This window comes from Emys orbicularis, chromosome 11 (assembly GCF_028017835.1).
Source record: "Emys orbicularis isolate rEmyOrb1 chromosome 11, rEmyOrb1.hap1, whole genome shotgun sequence".
Taxonomy (NCBI): Eukaryota; Metazoa; Chordata; order Testudines; family Emydidae; genus Emys; species Emys orbicularis.
Genome location: NC_088693.1, coordinates 15,701,903 through 15,718,990, shown reverse-complemented (window position 1 = coordinate 15,718,990; position 17,088 = coordinate 15,701,903). Strand labels below are relative to the sequence as shown.

General features: G+C 43.7%; 1 protein-coding gene across 1 annotated transcript in view; it reads left to right on the top strand.

Moving 5' to 3' along the window:
- Positions 1–17,088, top strand: part of DPP10 (dipeptidyl peptidase like 10) — a 440,672-nt gene that overhangs the window by 201,690 nt on the left and 221,894 nt on the right. The window contains exon 4 of the mRNA XM_065412943.1: positions 16,687–16,781. Coding sequence (XP_065269015.1) covers positions 16,687–16,781 — 95 coding nt within the window. The remainder of the gene's footprint in view (positions 1–16,686; positions 16,782–17,088) is intronic.

Here is a 17,088-nt window from a genome sequence, read left to right as displayed (position 1 = left end):
GTGTATTCCGTAAAGCTGAATTTTATTTTTACAAACTGTCAGAAAAAGTTATAACAATCCCTAATTTAATTCTATTACCAGTATCACAATAGCAGAAGCCCCATTCTGTTTAGGCACTATACCTACCCCGTAGTACCCATATCTCAGTATGAGACAGCCTCTGCCCTAGAGAGCTTACCGTCAAAATAAACAAAACAGACATTATTATATTGTACCCATTTTGCAGATGAAGGCTGGCATTTGTAAAGGATTTTTAGTGGGATTTGATTGCCTAACCCCCTAATCATAGAAAAATAGGAATGGAGTGGACTTTGATAGGTCATCTAGTCCAGTCCCGTGCCCTTGACATGATTCGTTCTTGACAAATCCATGTTGTCTGTTACTTATCACCTTATTATCTTCTAGGTTCTTACAAATTGATTGTTTGATTATTTGCTCCATTATCTTTCTGGGGAGTGAATTTAAGATGACTGGTCTATAATTCCCTGGGTTATCCTTATTCCCCTTTTTATAGATAAGTTCTATATCTTCCCTTTTCCAGTCCCCTAGGATTTCTCCTGTCCTCCACAAGTTCTCAAAGATCATTACTAATGGCTCAGATCTCTCCAGCCAGTTCCTTAAATATTCTAGGATGTATTGCATCAGGCCCTGCTGACTTGAAGACATTTAACTTGTCTAAGGGTATGTCTACACTACGAGAGTAGTTCGATTTCACTTAAATCGAATATGTGGAATCGATATTGCAAAGTCGAATGTGTGTGTCCACACTAAGGACAGTAATTCGACTTTGTGAGTCCACACTAACGGGGAAAGCGTCGACATTGGAAGCAGTGCACTGTGGGCAGCTATCCCACAGTTCCCGCAGTCCCCGCTGCCCATTGGAATTCTGGGTCGAGTCGCCAATGCCTTCTGGGTAAAAAAATGTGTCGAGGGTGCTTTTGGGTAACTGTCGTCATCCGTCCGTCACTACCGCCCTCCCTCCCTCCCTCCCTCCCTGAAAGCGCCGGCGGGAAATCAGTTCACGCACTTTTCTGGTCAGTGACAGCGCGGACGCCACAGCACTGCGAGCATGGAGCCCGCTGCGACCATCGCTGCAGTTGTGGCCGTTGTCAACGCCTCGCAGCTTATCATCCACCTTTCCCAGAGGCAGATGCAGATAAACCAGGCGAGGAGGCTACGGCACCGCGGTGAGGGCCTGAAGTCTGAGAGTAGCACAGGCCTGTCAGAAAGCACGGGACTCAGCGCCGAGGACATGACGGTGACAATGGGTCATGTGGATGTTGTGGAACAGCGATTCTGGGCCCGGGAAACAAGCACGGACTGGTGGGACCGCATAGTGATGCACGTCTGGGATGAATCCCAGTGGCTGCGAAACTTTCGCATGCGGAAGGGGACTTTCCTTGAACTTTGTGAGTTGCTGTCCCCTGCCCTGAAGCGCAATGACACCCGGATGCAAGCAGCCCTGACTGTCCAGAAGCGAGTGGCCATAGCCCTCTGGAAGCTTGCAACGCCGGACAGCTACCGGTCAGTCGCAAACCACTTTGGCGTGGGCAAATCTACCGTGGGAGTTGTTGTGATGCAAGTAGCCAACGCAATTGTTGAGGTACTGCTCTCAAAGGTAGTGACCCTGGGAAACGCGCAGGCCATCATAGATGGCTTCGCCGCGATGGGATTCCCAAACTGCGGTGGGGCTATAGATGGAACTCACATCCCTATCCTGGGACCGGACCACCAGGCCAGCCAGTACATTAACAGAAAGGGCTACTTTTCAATGGTGCTGCAAGCACTGGTGGACCATCGGGGACGTTTTACAAACATCAACGTTGGATGGCCGGGCAAAGTTCATGACGCTCACGTTTTCAGAAACTCTGGTCTGTTTAGACGGCTGCAGGAAGGTATTTACTTCCCGGACCACAAAATAACTCTTGGGGATGTGGAGATGCCTACAGTGATCCTCGGGGACCCAGCCTACCCGCTAATGCCCTGGCTCATGAAGCCCTATACTGGTGCCCTGGACACTGAAAAAGAACTGTTCAACTACCAACAGTAGTTGCTGAGCAAGTGCAGAATGGTGGTGGAGTGTGCTTTTGGCCGTCTCAAGGGGAGATGGAGAAGCTCACTGACTCGCTGTGATCTCAGCGAAACCAATATCCCCATTGTTATAGCAGCTTGCTGTGTGCTCCACAATCTCTGTGAGAGCAAGGGGGAGACCTTTATGGCGGGGTGGGAGGTTGAGGCAAATAGCCTGGCTTCTGATTACGCCCAGCCAGACAGCCGGGCGATGAGAAGAGCCCAGCGGGACGCGCTGTGCATCCGGGAGGCTTTGAAAGCTAGGTTCCAGAGTGAGCAGGGTAACCAGTGACTTTTAAGTTTCTGTACAGAGAAGCTGAACCTGCCCCCGTTTCTTTACCCAGTTAATGTTGACTATCCTCTCCAGTTACATACCCCCTTCACCCCCTTCCAAAAAAATAAAATCAGTTCTATTTTGTTAATGAACACCGTTTTAAACCTGGGACGCAGACTGTGGTGGGGAGCGGGTGTGTTGTGTACTGATGCAAATGACGCTTCTAAACTCCAGGAATGACAGGCTCCGCGATGGTGGACTGGTTGTTTCAACGGAGCCTGCCAGCCCTCCAGATCGGGACTGCGTGTATGTGGGGGCTATGTGACTTTGTGGCAGGGGGAGGAGGGTTACAGATCCCCTGCTGCGTGGCTCTGTGATCCAGGATAAGGACCGCTGCATAAGATCTGTAACTGCCCTCCCCCGCCACAAAGTCACAGAGCAACCCCCCTCCCCCCCCGAACATGAAAACCACCTCCCAGACTGACCAGGGTAACTAGTCACTGCACTGTGTATGTGCCCTGCTGCTGGACCTGCCCCGCCTCTGTACCCTGGTAAAGGTGACTGTCCTGTCCAATTACCAACCCCCTTTCCCCCCTTCAGACAGACTCTCCTCCAAAAGAACATGATGGAAACAGTAATTAACAGAAACGTATATTTTATTAGCAACTACACATGAAACGGGGGGGTGAAATTTGGACGGGGGCTTGTGTGAGGCGGGAAGGAAAGGACTTGTCAAATTTTGGGGAATGAGAGCCTTCTAGTAGTAGAGCAGTCTGCAGGGGTGGAGTGAGAGTTTTAACGGACTCTTCCGCCCCTCCTTCTTTGGACTTTGGGTGAGGGGGGTATGGGACTTGGTGGCGGGGGAGGGCGGTTACAGATAGACTGCAGCGGGGCTCTGTCCTCCTGCCTCCGTTCCTGCAGAACATCCACAAGGCGCCGGAGCGTGTCCGTTTGCTCCCTCATTAGTTCAAGCAGCGTTTGAGTCGCCTGCTGGTCTTCCTGCCGCCACCTCTCCTCCCGTTCCATGTGTGAACGGTGCATTTGGGACAAGTTCTCCCTCCACTGGGTCTGCTGGGCTGCCTGGGCTCGGGAGCAGCCCATGAGTTCCGAGAACATGTCTTCCCGTGTCCTCTTCTTCCTCCGCCTAATCTGCGCTAGCCTCTGGGAGTGTGATGCCAGGCTGGGTTGGGAGACAGTCGCAGATGTGGCTGTGGGAATGGGAAAAAGGGAGTGAATTCCTCAGAAAGATAAATGTAGTTGTGAACAAAGAACATAGTCTTTCTCTGTGAACAAGACCATGCACTGCACCTATCACACGCGCACTCAGGACAAGGTCGAATTTTCGGCCCTCGCATTCAGTGCCTGGGGTCTTGCACTGCCGATCTGAGAAGCGGGGCAGGACACTGGAATTTGTGTAGCAGGCAGACATGGTAAGCCGTAGACTTGTGGCTGCTTAAAACTTTAATAGTAGCACTGGCCTCCTTTCAGATTGAAAGCAATGCCAGTCTCTGCTGCCAGCAATCCGGCAAGCATGAACTCTGCCCCTGTCCCACCCCCTCGCAGCTGTCCCAGGGAAAGATCCCTGTATGCTGCCCCTCTCCCGCCTCCACCGCGTGGCTGTAAACCGGCGGTTACAGTTCTGTAAAGGAACGGGAAAGCAGTCCCAATACTAACATTCCCCTACCTAATTCAAAGCAGGTCACCATGAGCGACATCACCCTGATGAGGATCTCAGACAGTGATAAAGAAAGAATGCTTCGGGAAAGCCTGCAAAGACCAGGGCCGTATGCCGCCATGCTCTGCAGGGCAATGATCCCGGAGTACTTGATTGTCTCCTGGCGCGGAAACGTTTCCTACCACGGAGGACCCAATAAGGCCGCTCTCCCCAGGAACCTGATGCAAAGGCTTTCCAATTACCTCCAGGAGAGCTTCGTGGAGATGTCCCAGGAGGATTACTGCTCTATCCCCGGACATGTAGACCGCATTTTACTGTAGCTGCACTGGCAGGGACTAAACAGTAGAGCGGCTTGGGCAGAACAATCATGCAAAACCGGACATTGTTAGATTTTTTTTCAATAGTTGCACTGCCCAGGACTGAAACGTTAAGCGCCTAGGGCAAACTAATCATGAAAAACCCATTGTTGTTATTGTTAATATTCCAGTTCTGTTAAAAATAAATGTTTAGATGTTTAAAACACTTACTGGTTGATCCTTCCCCTGCTTCTGTGTCCGGGTTAAGGGCTGGGGACGGTTGGTAGGGGATCTCTGTAAGGGTGATGAAGAGATCCTGGCTGTCGGGGAAATCAGCGTTGCAAGCGCTGTCGACTGCCTCGTCCTCCTCATCTTCCCCGTCCGCTAACATGTCCGAGGAACCGGCCGTGGACAATATCCCATCCTCCGAGTCCACGGTCAGTGGTGGGGTAGTGGTGGCGGCCGCACCTAGGATGGAATGCAGTGCCTTGTAGAAATGGGATGTCTGGGGCTGGGATCCGGAGCATCCGTTTGCCTCTTTGGTCTTCTGGTAGCCTTGTCTCAGCTCCTTGATTTTCACGCGGCACTGCGTTGCATCCCGGCTGTATCCTCTCTCTGCCATGGTTTTAGAGATCTTCTCGTAGATCTTTGCATTCCGTCTTTTGGAGCGCAGCTCGGAAAGCACGGACTCATCGCCCCACACAGCGATCAGATCCAAGACTTCCCGATCAGTCCATGCTGGGGCCCTCTTTCTATTAGATTGCATGGCCATCTCTGCTGGAGATCTCTGCTGGAGAGCTCTGCATCATTGCCAGTGCTGCTGAGCTCGCCACGATGTCCAAACAGGAAATGAGATTCAAACTGCCCAGACAGGAAAAGGAATTCAAATTTTCCCGGGGCTTTTCCTGGGTGGCTGGTCAGAGCATCCGAGCTCGGACTGCTGTCCAGAGCGTCAACAGAGTGGTGCACTGTGGGATAGCTCACGGAGCTATTAGCGTCGATTTCCATCCACACCTACCCTAATTCGATATGGCCATTTCGAATTTACCGCTACTCCCCTCGTTGGGGAGGAGTACAGAAGTCGAATTTAAGAGACCTCTATGTCGAACTAAATGGTGTGGACGGGTGCAGGGTTAATTCGATGTAACGGCGCTAAATTCGACATAAACGCCTAGTGTAGACCAGGCCTAAGTCATTCTTAACTTGTTCTTTCCCTATTTTAGGCTCAGATCCTATCTCATTTACACTGATGTTCTCTGTTAATCATCCAATCACTGCTAACGTTTTTGGTGAAAACTGGAAAATAAAAAGGCATTTAACACTTCGGATTTTGCTGTGTTTTCTGTTATTTTCTGTCCCTCCTCACTGAGTAATGGGCCTACCTGGTTCTTGGCCCCCTCTTGCTTCCCATATATTTATTCAATGTTTTCTTGTTACCCTTCTTCCCTAGATAGTTTAATTTGTTTTGGACTTTCTAATTTTGTCCATGCTTGTGTTTCTTTTTTTTTTTTATTAATCCTTCGTAATTTGACCTAGTTTCTATTTTGTGTATGATTCTTTTGAATTTCAGATTACTGAAGATTTCTTGGTTAAGCCAGGGTGGTCTCTTACTATACTTTCAATCTTTGCTGTGCATTGGGATAGTTTGATCTTGCACTCTTAATAAGGTTTTTTTTACAAAAGTGTCAACTCTCCTGAACTCTTTTCCCCCCCTTAGACTTGCTTCCCAGGGGAATCTTACCTACTAGTTCTCTGAGTTTGCTAACATTTGACTTCTTCAAGTTTGTTGTCTTCATTGTGCTGTTTACCCTCCTACCACTCCTTGGAATCATGAATTCTCTCATTTCATGATTGCTTTCACCCAAGCTGCCTTCCATCTTCAAACTTTCAACCAGTTCTTCCCTGTTAGAATGAATTCTAGAGCAGCCTTTCCACTAATTGCTTTGTCCTCCTTCTATAGTAAACTGTTGTTTCCAGTGCATTCTATTAACTTGTTGGATAATCCAGTGCCCTGCTGTATTTTCCCAACAGATGTCTGGGTAGTTGAAGTCCCCCATCACCACCAAATCCTGTACTTTGGATAACTTTGTTAGTCGTTTTAAAAAAGCCTCATCCAGCTCTTCCTGGATAGGTGCTCTATAGTAGACCTCTACCATAACATCAACCTTGTTTTTCCCCCTTTTGTCCTTACCCATAGACTTACAACAGGTCTGCCTCCCACTTCTGTCTCAACCTCAGTACAAATATATACATCTTTGATATACAAGGCAACATCTCCTCCCCTTTTTCCCTGCCTGTCCTTCCTGAACAAGCTGTACACTTTAATACCAATATTCCAGTCATGTGAATTATCTCACCAAGTTTCTGTGGTGCCAATTGTCATAACTGTAATTATTCGCTAGTATTTCTAGTTCTTCCCATTTATTCCCCATACTTCTTATATTAGTATACAGGCATCTAAGATGTTTGTTTGTTTGTTTGTTTGTTTGTTTGATTTTGCCTCTATTTTCCTTCTTGTCCCTTTGTCCCTGAGATGATTGCCCATGTTCCCCCCAGATTTTGACCCTTCACCCAGCTTTCCGTGTTTTGGACTTACCTGTGATTTTTGTCTCCTCCTTCCATTGAGCCTAGTTGAAAGCCCACCTCACTGGGTTACCCAGTCTGTGTCTGAAGATACTCCCCCATCTCTGCTCAGCCATCCTTCTTTTCAGAACAGGACTCCTTGGTCGAGGGCAACACCATCCACTCAGCCATGCATTCCTCTCCAGGATGTGTCTGTCTCTGCCCAGGCCGCTGGAATTGAAGGATCAACGAGAACACCACCTGCTCCCCCAACTCCTTCACCCTCACTCCCAGAGCCTTTTAGTCATTTCTGATCTGCTCAGTATCATTACTGCCTGCATGGATAAGCAGTGGTAGTCAGAGAGCCAGATGATCTTTGGTAATCCTTCCATAATGTCTCAGATATGGGCCTGCAGCGGGCAATACACCTCCCATGCTGCCATGTCAAGCCAGCAGATGGATGCCTCTGTGCCCATTAGAAGGGAGTCGCTGACCATCACCAGCCTTTACACCTCTACCTCAATATAACGCTGTCCTCAGGAGCCAAAAAATCTTACCGTGTTATAGGTGAAACCACGTTATATTGAACTTGCTTTGATCCACCGGAGTGCGCAGCCCCGCCCCCCCGGAGCACTGCTTTACCGCAGTTATATCCGAATTCGTGTTATATCGGGTCGCGTTATATCGAGGTAGCGGTGTATTTACTTTTGGGAGTGGTGGCCACAATCCTCCAAGCCTTGGGAGTACATGGCTTCTCCTCCTCCACCTTTTGGGGGAGATTCCTCATCCCTGTTTGCCAAGGCAACATGCCATTTTGTTATATCTATGAATGATGGATTGGGAGCAGGGGCCGGGTCAGCACAGCCTGCTGCTAGAAGTAACCAGCAGTCAGCTTCCACCCTGTAAAGGAGCTGTTTCCTCCTTCCCTGGTTGTGCTACTGCAGTTCTCTCCAGCTCCTTATGCTCCAGTCCTCTCTTACATTCCTTTAGGGCAAGTCTCTTGAGCTCGGATTTTCCATGTCATATAAGAAATGTGAAGTGAAGCCAGGAATGAAGCCTATATGCCCAGAGTCCCTGTCCACTGTCTTTATTACAAGAGCATTCTTTTTCTTGCCTGTTAACTATCAACATTAATAACTCATTAATCCTAATGGGTCAGATCCTATCCATTGAAGTCAATGGAACCAAACCAATTTATACCTGTTGAGGACACGGCCCTATTACTCTTCCAAATTATTTATTGTGAAAGCATCTTGTTATCCCCAAATAATCCAAACCTTACTGTATTTTCTTGCATAGTTGTTTTCACACTGACTTTAACAGTAATTTATCTTCGTATGTCCACAACTGACTCACATCTGGCTCAATCTCAGCTCTTCCAGTTGCAATGCACAGTTAGCAAGTTTATGGTGATTTGGGAATCCCTTTGATTCTTTGAAAAATTGGTAGGCTTGTGTGCTTATTCAATTGGACATGTCTGTGGTTTTTTTCCTGGCAAGCAGAACCAGGACCTGAAGCAGGACATAGAGAATTAAAAGGGACAAGCTCAAAGTACTAAAAGTACTGAATGAACAGAGGAGACATATTGGTATGGAAGGCAGTTGTGGCCTAGTAGATAGGGCACTGGACTGAAAAATCAGGAGGGGTGGGTACTATTCGTAGCTCTGCTACTGTCCTGCTGCATGACCTCAGGCAAATAATTTCACCTCTGTGTATCTGTTTCCCTTAGCCCCCTTATCTGTCCTTTTTAGTACTATAAAATCTCTTGGGCAAGGATTGTCTCTCATTATATGTTTGTACAGTTTCTAGCTCAATTGGGCCCTAAACTCAGTTGGAGCTTCAAGGTACAGTTATAATAATAATAATGAGAAAAATGTTGGTTCTGAGAGAGAAATAACCAATATGTTTGTGGAATTTCACCTAGTTTTGTACATGTAGGATCCAAATTCAGCCCTGTGTAAATGGGGGCAATTGCACTGATGTCAGTAAACATGGATTTCTACTTGGAGAAATGGAACGATGAGTGTTAATTTAGAGAGACCTGGAAAAGGAGAATGTGCAAAGCACCTGCATGGAGTAATGCTACAATGCTATTGTTTGGACTTTGGATAGTCTAAACTGCCACTGGAGGTGTCATCTGCAGCTGGGGTAGATGTACATGCACTAGCTTTGATTGAGCTCACCTACTAAAAATAAAACAGTGTAGCTGCAAGAGCACACGTGGTGGCTCGGGCCACTTGACACCCTAGCTATATACTAGGGTGGCTAGCCCATGCTGCTGCCTGTGTCACTGTGCCCACACAGCCATTTTTATAACACTAGCTCAATCAAACCTAGTGTGCCTAGGTCTACCCTGGCTGGAAATTACAGCTCAGAAGTTTAATTAGATGACTGCTTTGGTAATGCAGTGCTACAGTCTAGGGCTGGATTCTGATGCCCTTACTCACTTTTTAATGAGCAAGGATGGCAGAATCTGGCTCTTAATTAATATTTCTGAACTTTTCTCCCAAAAGCTGCACTGCTGGCTAGTTTCCAAGAATGGGGATGGGTATTGAATGAGGGAGGTGAAATTACTGGCCAGCAACAATAGTTTTCCGAGAGTACTACCTCTGAGAGTTCTACCTCCGCAGAGTCATACTCATCCTCTATCATCCTGGGAAGTAAGAGGGGTTTCCAAACCTTCACTTTCTACACACAGCCATGACATTTTCAGTCCATACTGTGAAGCACTCTATCCCAGCTGTTTTTAAAGTCCGGGTCCACACTGCTTGGCAAATATCTCCAAAATATAGCACTGAGGAAAAAATACCATCCAAGAATTCCAGTTACTAGACTGTTTTGGAGTATCAGGGAGCATGCCATGAGTACTTACCATGACTAACTTGAAATAGTGAAAGAGTTTCTTGAACACAGTGAAATATGAAATTGGATTCAGCACTAATTATCTAAAGCTCAGTTCATTTCATCTCTGGTTTTTATTTCTGTCTAAAATAATTAGTCATTATAGATACTGGCTCAAACTCTATTTTTACCCCGGTATAATTCTAGTGACTTCATTTCAAGTGATAGAAGTATAACTCAGAACAGAATCTGGCCCATTTTCCCCTTCCAACAGAAAATTGTTTTTAAGTAGAATTGAACAGGGACTTTTTAAGTAGAATTGAACAGGGATTTTCAAACAGGCTGAGCATTCACAATGTCAAGTGAAGCCAATGGGAACTGCAGGTGCCTGAAAATTAGGTCCATGGCATGTAAAAAGTGGAACAGTATAGAAAAAGTAGTAAAATGGGAGTGTGAATTTTTAGAGGGGCTTGTGTATGTGTGTCTTGAAAGAATATGGAGGGTTTCTACATTTATTGCTTTGCATTATGTGATATTTTGTCTTTGACACTTTATGGAACAATACGTATCAGATGAGGCACACGGTAGATCTGTGCCTCTTGCCAATAACACTTGCAGAACCTTTAGAACTGGTGAACCTCATTAGTCATGCTGTCACTTCACTGCCATTTCTTTCCAGGCTCATCTCAAAGCTTTAGCTGCATGGCACAAACGAAAGCATGGGCACTACTAAAATGTTATTAATGTAAAAAATGATTCCGGAGTTTAGAAATATTGGGACTGTGCCTTTGCATATTGTGTAATTGCATCGCAATGTGAGGGCTAAATTCATGACATTGAAATCTGCATTCAAAAATATAATTTAAATTGCTTATGTGAATTCCAACAGGATTTAATGGCCGAAGCCTTCCCCATCCGCTGTTCCCTATAATGTTTTGCAATCTGCTCTTCCAGCATAGACAGAGGCTGGAGTAACATGGATTGCTAGCATTTGCTACAAATTGTTCATATTCTTTAGCATTCTTCTTTCTGTCCCATAACATCACATTTTATGAAGGATCTGCTTCATTTGGTTTTCAAATGAATGCACAGTCATTGGATACATCTGTTTTTTACATATTCCGTTCCTTCCTTTTTTTTCAAATGGGGTATATCACCTGCTACTGAGCTAGATGCGGATTGTAAATCTTGCTGTAGTACCAATGAATTTTTTAAAAATCCTTTTTCTTTAATTTATACATAAAAATAGGAAAATGCAGATGCAAGTATGGGGAAAAGGATATATTTAGGGTCAGATCTTGTCCCTGTTAAAATCAGTGGGTTTTGCCATTGACTTCAGTGAGCCAGGATTTCACCCTTTGTCTCTTACCACCATGGGGTGCTTCATGTGTCTTCCTCTGCTCTCATTCTATAGATACCCAGCCCCAGGTAACACAGGATTACATCCTATAGAAGGGGGAAAGGAACTCTTATAACTGGGCAGCCCCTCTGGGACCAGCAAAGCCTCTGCCAGCTTACACTCCCCAGAGCCAGTTGTTGAGGGAGTAAACCCTCAGTCACAAACCACCTCTTCCTCCACCCTGGTTACGTTGTTTGATTACCAAACTGACTTCAGTGGTACTAGGGGAGCACATCATGCTCCATAATAAGGACGAGACCAAGGACAAGAGTATTGTCCAGGTGGAAATAGGAGTCGTTCAGTGAGTTAATATCCTAATATATTAGACTGTGGATCCTGATTGTGTGTGTGTGGTGGGAGGGGCAATACTGAGGATGGGGTTGATGCTGCTTTTTCTCCTCTTTTGGATGGGACAGTATTTGTGGCATGCCATTCTTCCTTTTAACTTATTGTTAACATCCTGCGCTGTAGTAACTTACAGCACTCAGGCACCCATCTGCAGCGGGGGTGGGTGGGTGGTACTTCTTCAGTTGCATATGTAAGGCTGAACTCCTCCCCAAACCCACTTTTGAACTAGTAGAACTAGACATGGAGTAACTGTAGAAGGCCCTGGTCGCACCTCTGTAACCACGGGCATCAGAACTTCATAACTGACCAATGGACTTTCTGCCCTCTTGCATGTGTGGACCCTCCTTTACCCGCTGGACAGTGGAACAGAAAAAAATTGGAATTCCTGTGGCCATCTAGGGCAGGCACCCCAAGGGGTGTGGGCTGATATCTGAAGAAGGGGCCCATCACCTCTTGGAGCTGTGGTGAATTGATGTATTTTTAAAATGAACAAATACTGGGGAAAGGAAGATTTGGGCAGAATCTGTATAGAAGTGGGAGAGACAAACAATATGAAATTTAAAATTACTGAGCCTAGGGTCATTTGGTGAAGGCTATAGCTTGACAGAGCATGGAAAATGTACATTGGTATAAATGAATTATGGTAGAGAAATTTCATCAGACCTCATACACATATCTTTTACCCACTCTTAGTTTTTGTCACTGTTTCAAACCTATCCAGTGTTTGCTCACTTTATAGGAACTTTATAAATATTGTTTTTCACTGAGTGTTTAGTAAAATGCTCTCATGAGTATGTAAAAGAGGGTTTGCTCCATTTATCAGAACTGCCAAAGATAGCTAGTTAATATTTGTAAAGTGCTCTGAAGTTGAAATATGCTGTATAAGTACTAAGTATTATTATGATAAATGCAGAAGCAAAGCAGTGCAACACTTGTTTCCCGAATTCTGCTCTGAGGCTGTTTCAACAGGGAACAACTCTGCCTCTAAAAAGTTACAGCAGTGTGATTATAAGGTTTAGACATTTGAACATGACATGTTGGTTTTCGCAGTATGGAAAAATAACCTGTAGTTTCCCATTGTAGCTTATAGGATCAAATAGTATTGTGCAACACTGGCATTGCTGGCTCAAGTGAAATTATCGTGATGATCATACATGTATTTGCCATTAACAATTAAATTTGAGATATTTTAATTGCCTAACTATTCAGCTGGCAATCAGAATTCCCAAGACTCTCTGCAAGACAAAATAGTGGTAAAGGGCCAGCTCCTGCAATTAGATCCATGCATGCCGAGCTGTGCACTTGAATGGAGTTCTGCTGACTTTGATATGGATCCACATTGTGTAGGGATCTGCCCACCCAAAGTCAGTTTTGAAACTAGGGCTATAATCAATAAGTTTCTTCTGGGGAAAAAAAGACCCTTTTCTAACCATGTCACTCCCCACATTCCTTTGAATCCCTCTCTGTTCACCACTGCATCAAGTTCTAACTTCTATTCTGAACTTCATGTCTCTTCGTAGGTCTTTCCCTCTTGTTGCATCTACCCAACCTCCCTCTGCTCCATTACAGTGATGTCCTTGGCTTTTCCCACCTGTTTGTTTTCTTCCATGGTGTCCCAGTACACACAGAATTTTCTGTCCAAATTGGTCTGTGAAGCCATATCCCTCTTCAGATCTGCCCTTTAGGCCTACTCCTGTCATGATGTCTACCAGAAATCTGCCAGCCAATGATGGTTTGATTGAGGGGCGATTGGGGATAGTGCCTTTCAGTTGGTTAGGTCTAGATGCTATCTTGACCATCTGCTAAAGTAAGGAATGGCAGTTGCTGCTATATCCAGGGAGAATGAATTGTGAATCCCATGCTCCTTCCGTGTTCTGACAGGTAAGTAAGTTACTTAACTCCTTTTAGAAGGAGCAGCTTACCTCCCTCCTTTACACCCAGCCAGCTACTGTCGTTGGTGAGTTTTGGAATGGAGCCAGAGCTCCTTTCCCATCTGCACCCAATCCTTGTCCATTTCCTTAGGGTGGGTATCAAGCACAACCTCTGCTCTCTCCTCTGGTCAGAATTACAACTGGTGTCCTTATTCCCCTGCATAGCTGTGTGAGAACTATGATAATCTAGCCCTTATTTGACCAAAATAAATATTCAGAGAATCTGGACCCATCAAGAACCATCACACTATGTAAGAACTAACCTACATGTCTATGTGATCTTACAGTCCTCTCTTTCACCTCCCTCTTACATTTCAGCTACCAATCAAAATATCATCATTATGTTGAGTGGCCATCAACTGCTCCATTATCTAGTCTGCTAAGTGTTCTTTATCATACTGAGTGTCATTCATTGGATTGGCACTTTCATATAAATTAATGATGATTGCCCATGATTACTATACTTACATTCAACACTTATGCAGTGTTTTTATGTAACATGCTCTTTGAGGATCTCAAAGCACTTTATAGACATTCATTTAATGAATGCTTGTCCACTAAGGTATAATTATATCCAATATGCAGATGGAAGACTGAGGTGCAGTCAGCATCCAGGAATGTTCAGTCTGAGAAGTCCTGACTTCCAGTTCTCTTTGCTAACCACTAGGATAACGTTTTCTTCCAACTTTACAAATAAAAACAAACTCTTAAATTAATCTTCATTTAGACAGTTCACCATTTCACTGCTGCCTCACATGCCATGTATCTCTGACTAAATGGACTTCTGGGGCTACATATTGTGCCGCTGATCTTGTAAACACTTATGCACTGATATAGCTTTGCTCACATGAGTAGTTTTAACTCATGAGAGGGTACTTAACATGAGTGAAATTATTCATGTGCCGATGTCTTTGTAGGATTGGGCCCCAAAGCATGGCCTTCAAAGTACATTTTGCCTGATGTATGTGAGGAAGCAGTGAAATGGTTTATTAAATGGAGATCCATGTAGTATCAGGTACATCCCAATGCTGTTGTTAGGTGGCATTGCGCTAGGGCCTAGGAGTTCTAGTCATGAACCAGGACCCTGTGAGGTAGTTGCTAATGGAACATCAAAGTTTTTTGTTGTTGTTTGTTGTTTTTAAATGCATTGCACCAGCGGGACAGAGGAATCCTTTCCCCCATCTTGTGTGTGACTTGTGTATATATATTTTAAATTTTTCAAGCCAGGCACCAGGTCTTGCTATATAACATTGACTATCACTATGGGGCTCTAGTCTTGGTTGGGGCTATTCCGTGCTATTGAAGTACAAATGACAAAAATAATATAAATTTTAAATCTTTGCATGCCAGTATATTATGAAGGTATTACTGGCTTGCAAGGAAGCTGTGAACAATAGTTGCCTGCAAAGCATTGTCTCTTATTAAAAATGTATCATGTTTTTTTTTAGAACTACAGCTATTAATTCTTCACTTCACAACCTTCCTCATTTTCACTTCTGAACCACAGATACAATAATCCTGACCAAAACTCTGTCAATCCCACCTCAACAAAGATAGAATATTAGATTAGTGAGGTCTCCTAATTAAACTTCATTAATTTCACAAATCATACTGGAGCACATTCACCAGTATTATACACTCTGAATTTCTGTACTGTCAATCAGTACTAAACTAGGTTTCTTAAATGAATAAATAAAGCATATTTTGTGATGCTGTAACCTTGAGGTTTTCCCCAAGTCACGTTTGCTTGCTAGTTCATAAAATTCAGTAATCTGTAATGAGTTTCTCAGACATTACAGTGAGTTAGTGGTGTTCTTTTCTCTATTTCAGCATCATTTTTAGCCTTTCCTATAGGTTTACTTAAGAACTTTCATTATAATTCCTGTTTTCCAGATATTTATAACAAAGGAGTTATGCTTGATTAAATATTGTATCTGCAGGAAAGGTTTCATCAAAGCCAGGAAGCTAGGGTCTTTCTCCCTTTCTGCAGGTGTGTTAGGGCTAGTCAATATCTAGCCCTATGATTTTACCCATAAACTTCATCGGGTTATACCCTAAAGTATTTAAAAACACAGATGTAACAGTTTCTGCAAATGTATTGCAGCCTTAGATTTCCTTCAAAAATGAAAAGGCAAAACTAAGGGTGAATGCTGGATCTATTGAAGACAATAGTAAAACTCCCATCAATTTCAATGTGGGGGGAGGTTAGAATTTCATCCTGGCATCTCTTATTAATGGTGAAGATATGTTAGACAAAACCTTGAGGTTGAAAGTTAAGGCTGACATACCTTTCTTAACCCATATGCTTTCATAATAATCACAGTTAATGTACCTTTATATATTGTAGTTTTGTCTGTAGTTTGAATGTATTTTTATAAATTATTCTTTTATTATGGTAACTAAAAGTAGAACAAGTTGTTGAGAGACGATTTACTCACATTGCAGACTTTAACATGAAATTTTTTTATGTATGTTATAAGTAAACATACCGTAACAGATCGGATCATATCTATGTCTTAATCCTTTCCTGCTAGTGTAGTGTAACTCATTCCTTTGATTTACTCATGTTGCATCATCTATTCCTAACTGGAATACAGAACAGAAAAATGTAAGATATAGTCTGACTGCAATTTATTAAACCAATAGCGGGAGATTCTTTCAGTATTTATAAATTAGTCAAGTGAGAGAGAACCTTAATGGTTTTATTATACTTCTGTCCTTTTCCTTTAAATATGTCTGCTGCCCATTACCTGTAGCGATAGTATCACTTACAGGTGATAGGGCAGCAGACGTGTTTAAAGGAAAAGTACAGAAGTGTAATAAAAGCATTCATATGAGAAATAGAATGTCCAGGGTTTGTCCTGCAAAATCTTACCCGCCAGAAAGGCTCTTCATCATGTGAGTCGTCCATCAACTTTAATAATCTACTTGTGTTACAGGGATGTTCATGTGAGCAGTTTTCAGCCTTGAAACCTTGTGCATAATGGTACTTGCTTTGCTCACAGGAGGGTGGACTCTCTGAACTCACAGGAATGACCCCATTGAGGATTGTTCCCCTTGAATCAGATTAACAGGATTTGGGGCATAAACAGTTTGATCTATTTAATGATCTCAACACAAGCAAACAAAATAGATATTATGAGTGAGGTTCATTCCTCAGTCTGTTTGCACACATTTTGATGTATCAATGTGTCTTGCAATTATTTTGTTTATTAAATATGCCTGTTGTCTCTGCAGATGTTTTAAATACTCAGTGTTTTTGCTAATTGATAATGCCTTTATTGTTGCAGATACAGAAGTGGTGTATAAAAATAGGAATGGACATGTTGTTAAACTGAATGTAGAAACAAATACAACCACGTTATTATTGGAAAATACAACTTTTGTAAGTAATACATACTTATTTTACTCATTAAAATTGTATGTCACTTTTAAATGGCATCCAGTTAATAATAATTTGGCATTTGTCTATAACAGACAAAGAATGTAGTGCTTAAAAATGATATAGAATCTATTTAGAATAGATGATATTAGAGATGGAAAATACCATCCATTCCACTGTTAATGCGAGATTTTCCAATCCAGTATATTATCATTTGCTTGGCAGACAGTCTGATAGAGGCCTTTGAAGGCTGACTTCTGCTGTGCTGCCTACAGTGAATCTAGCTGATGGGTATAATAAGTAGAGTTGA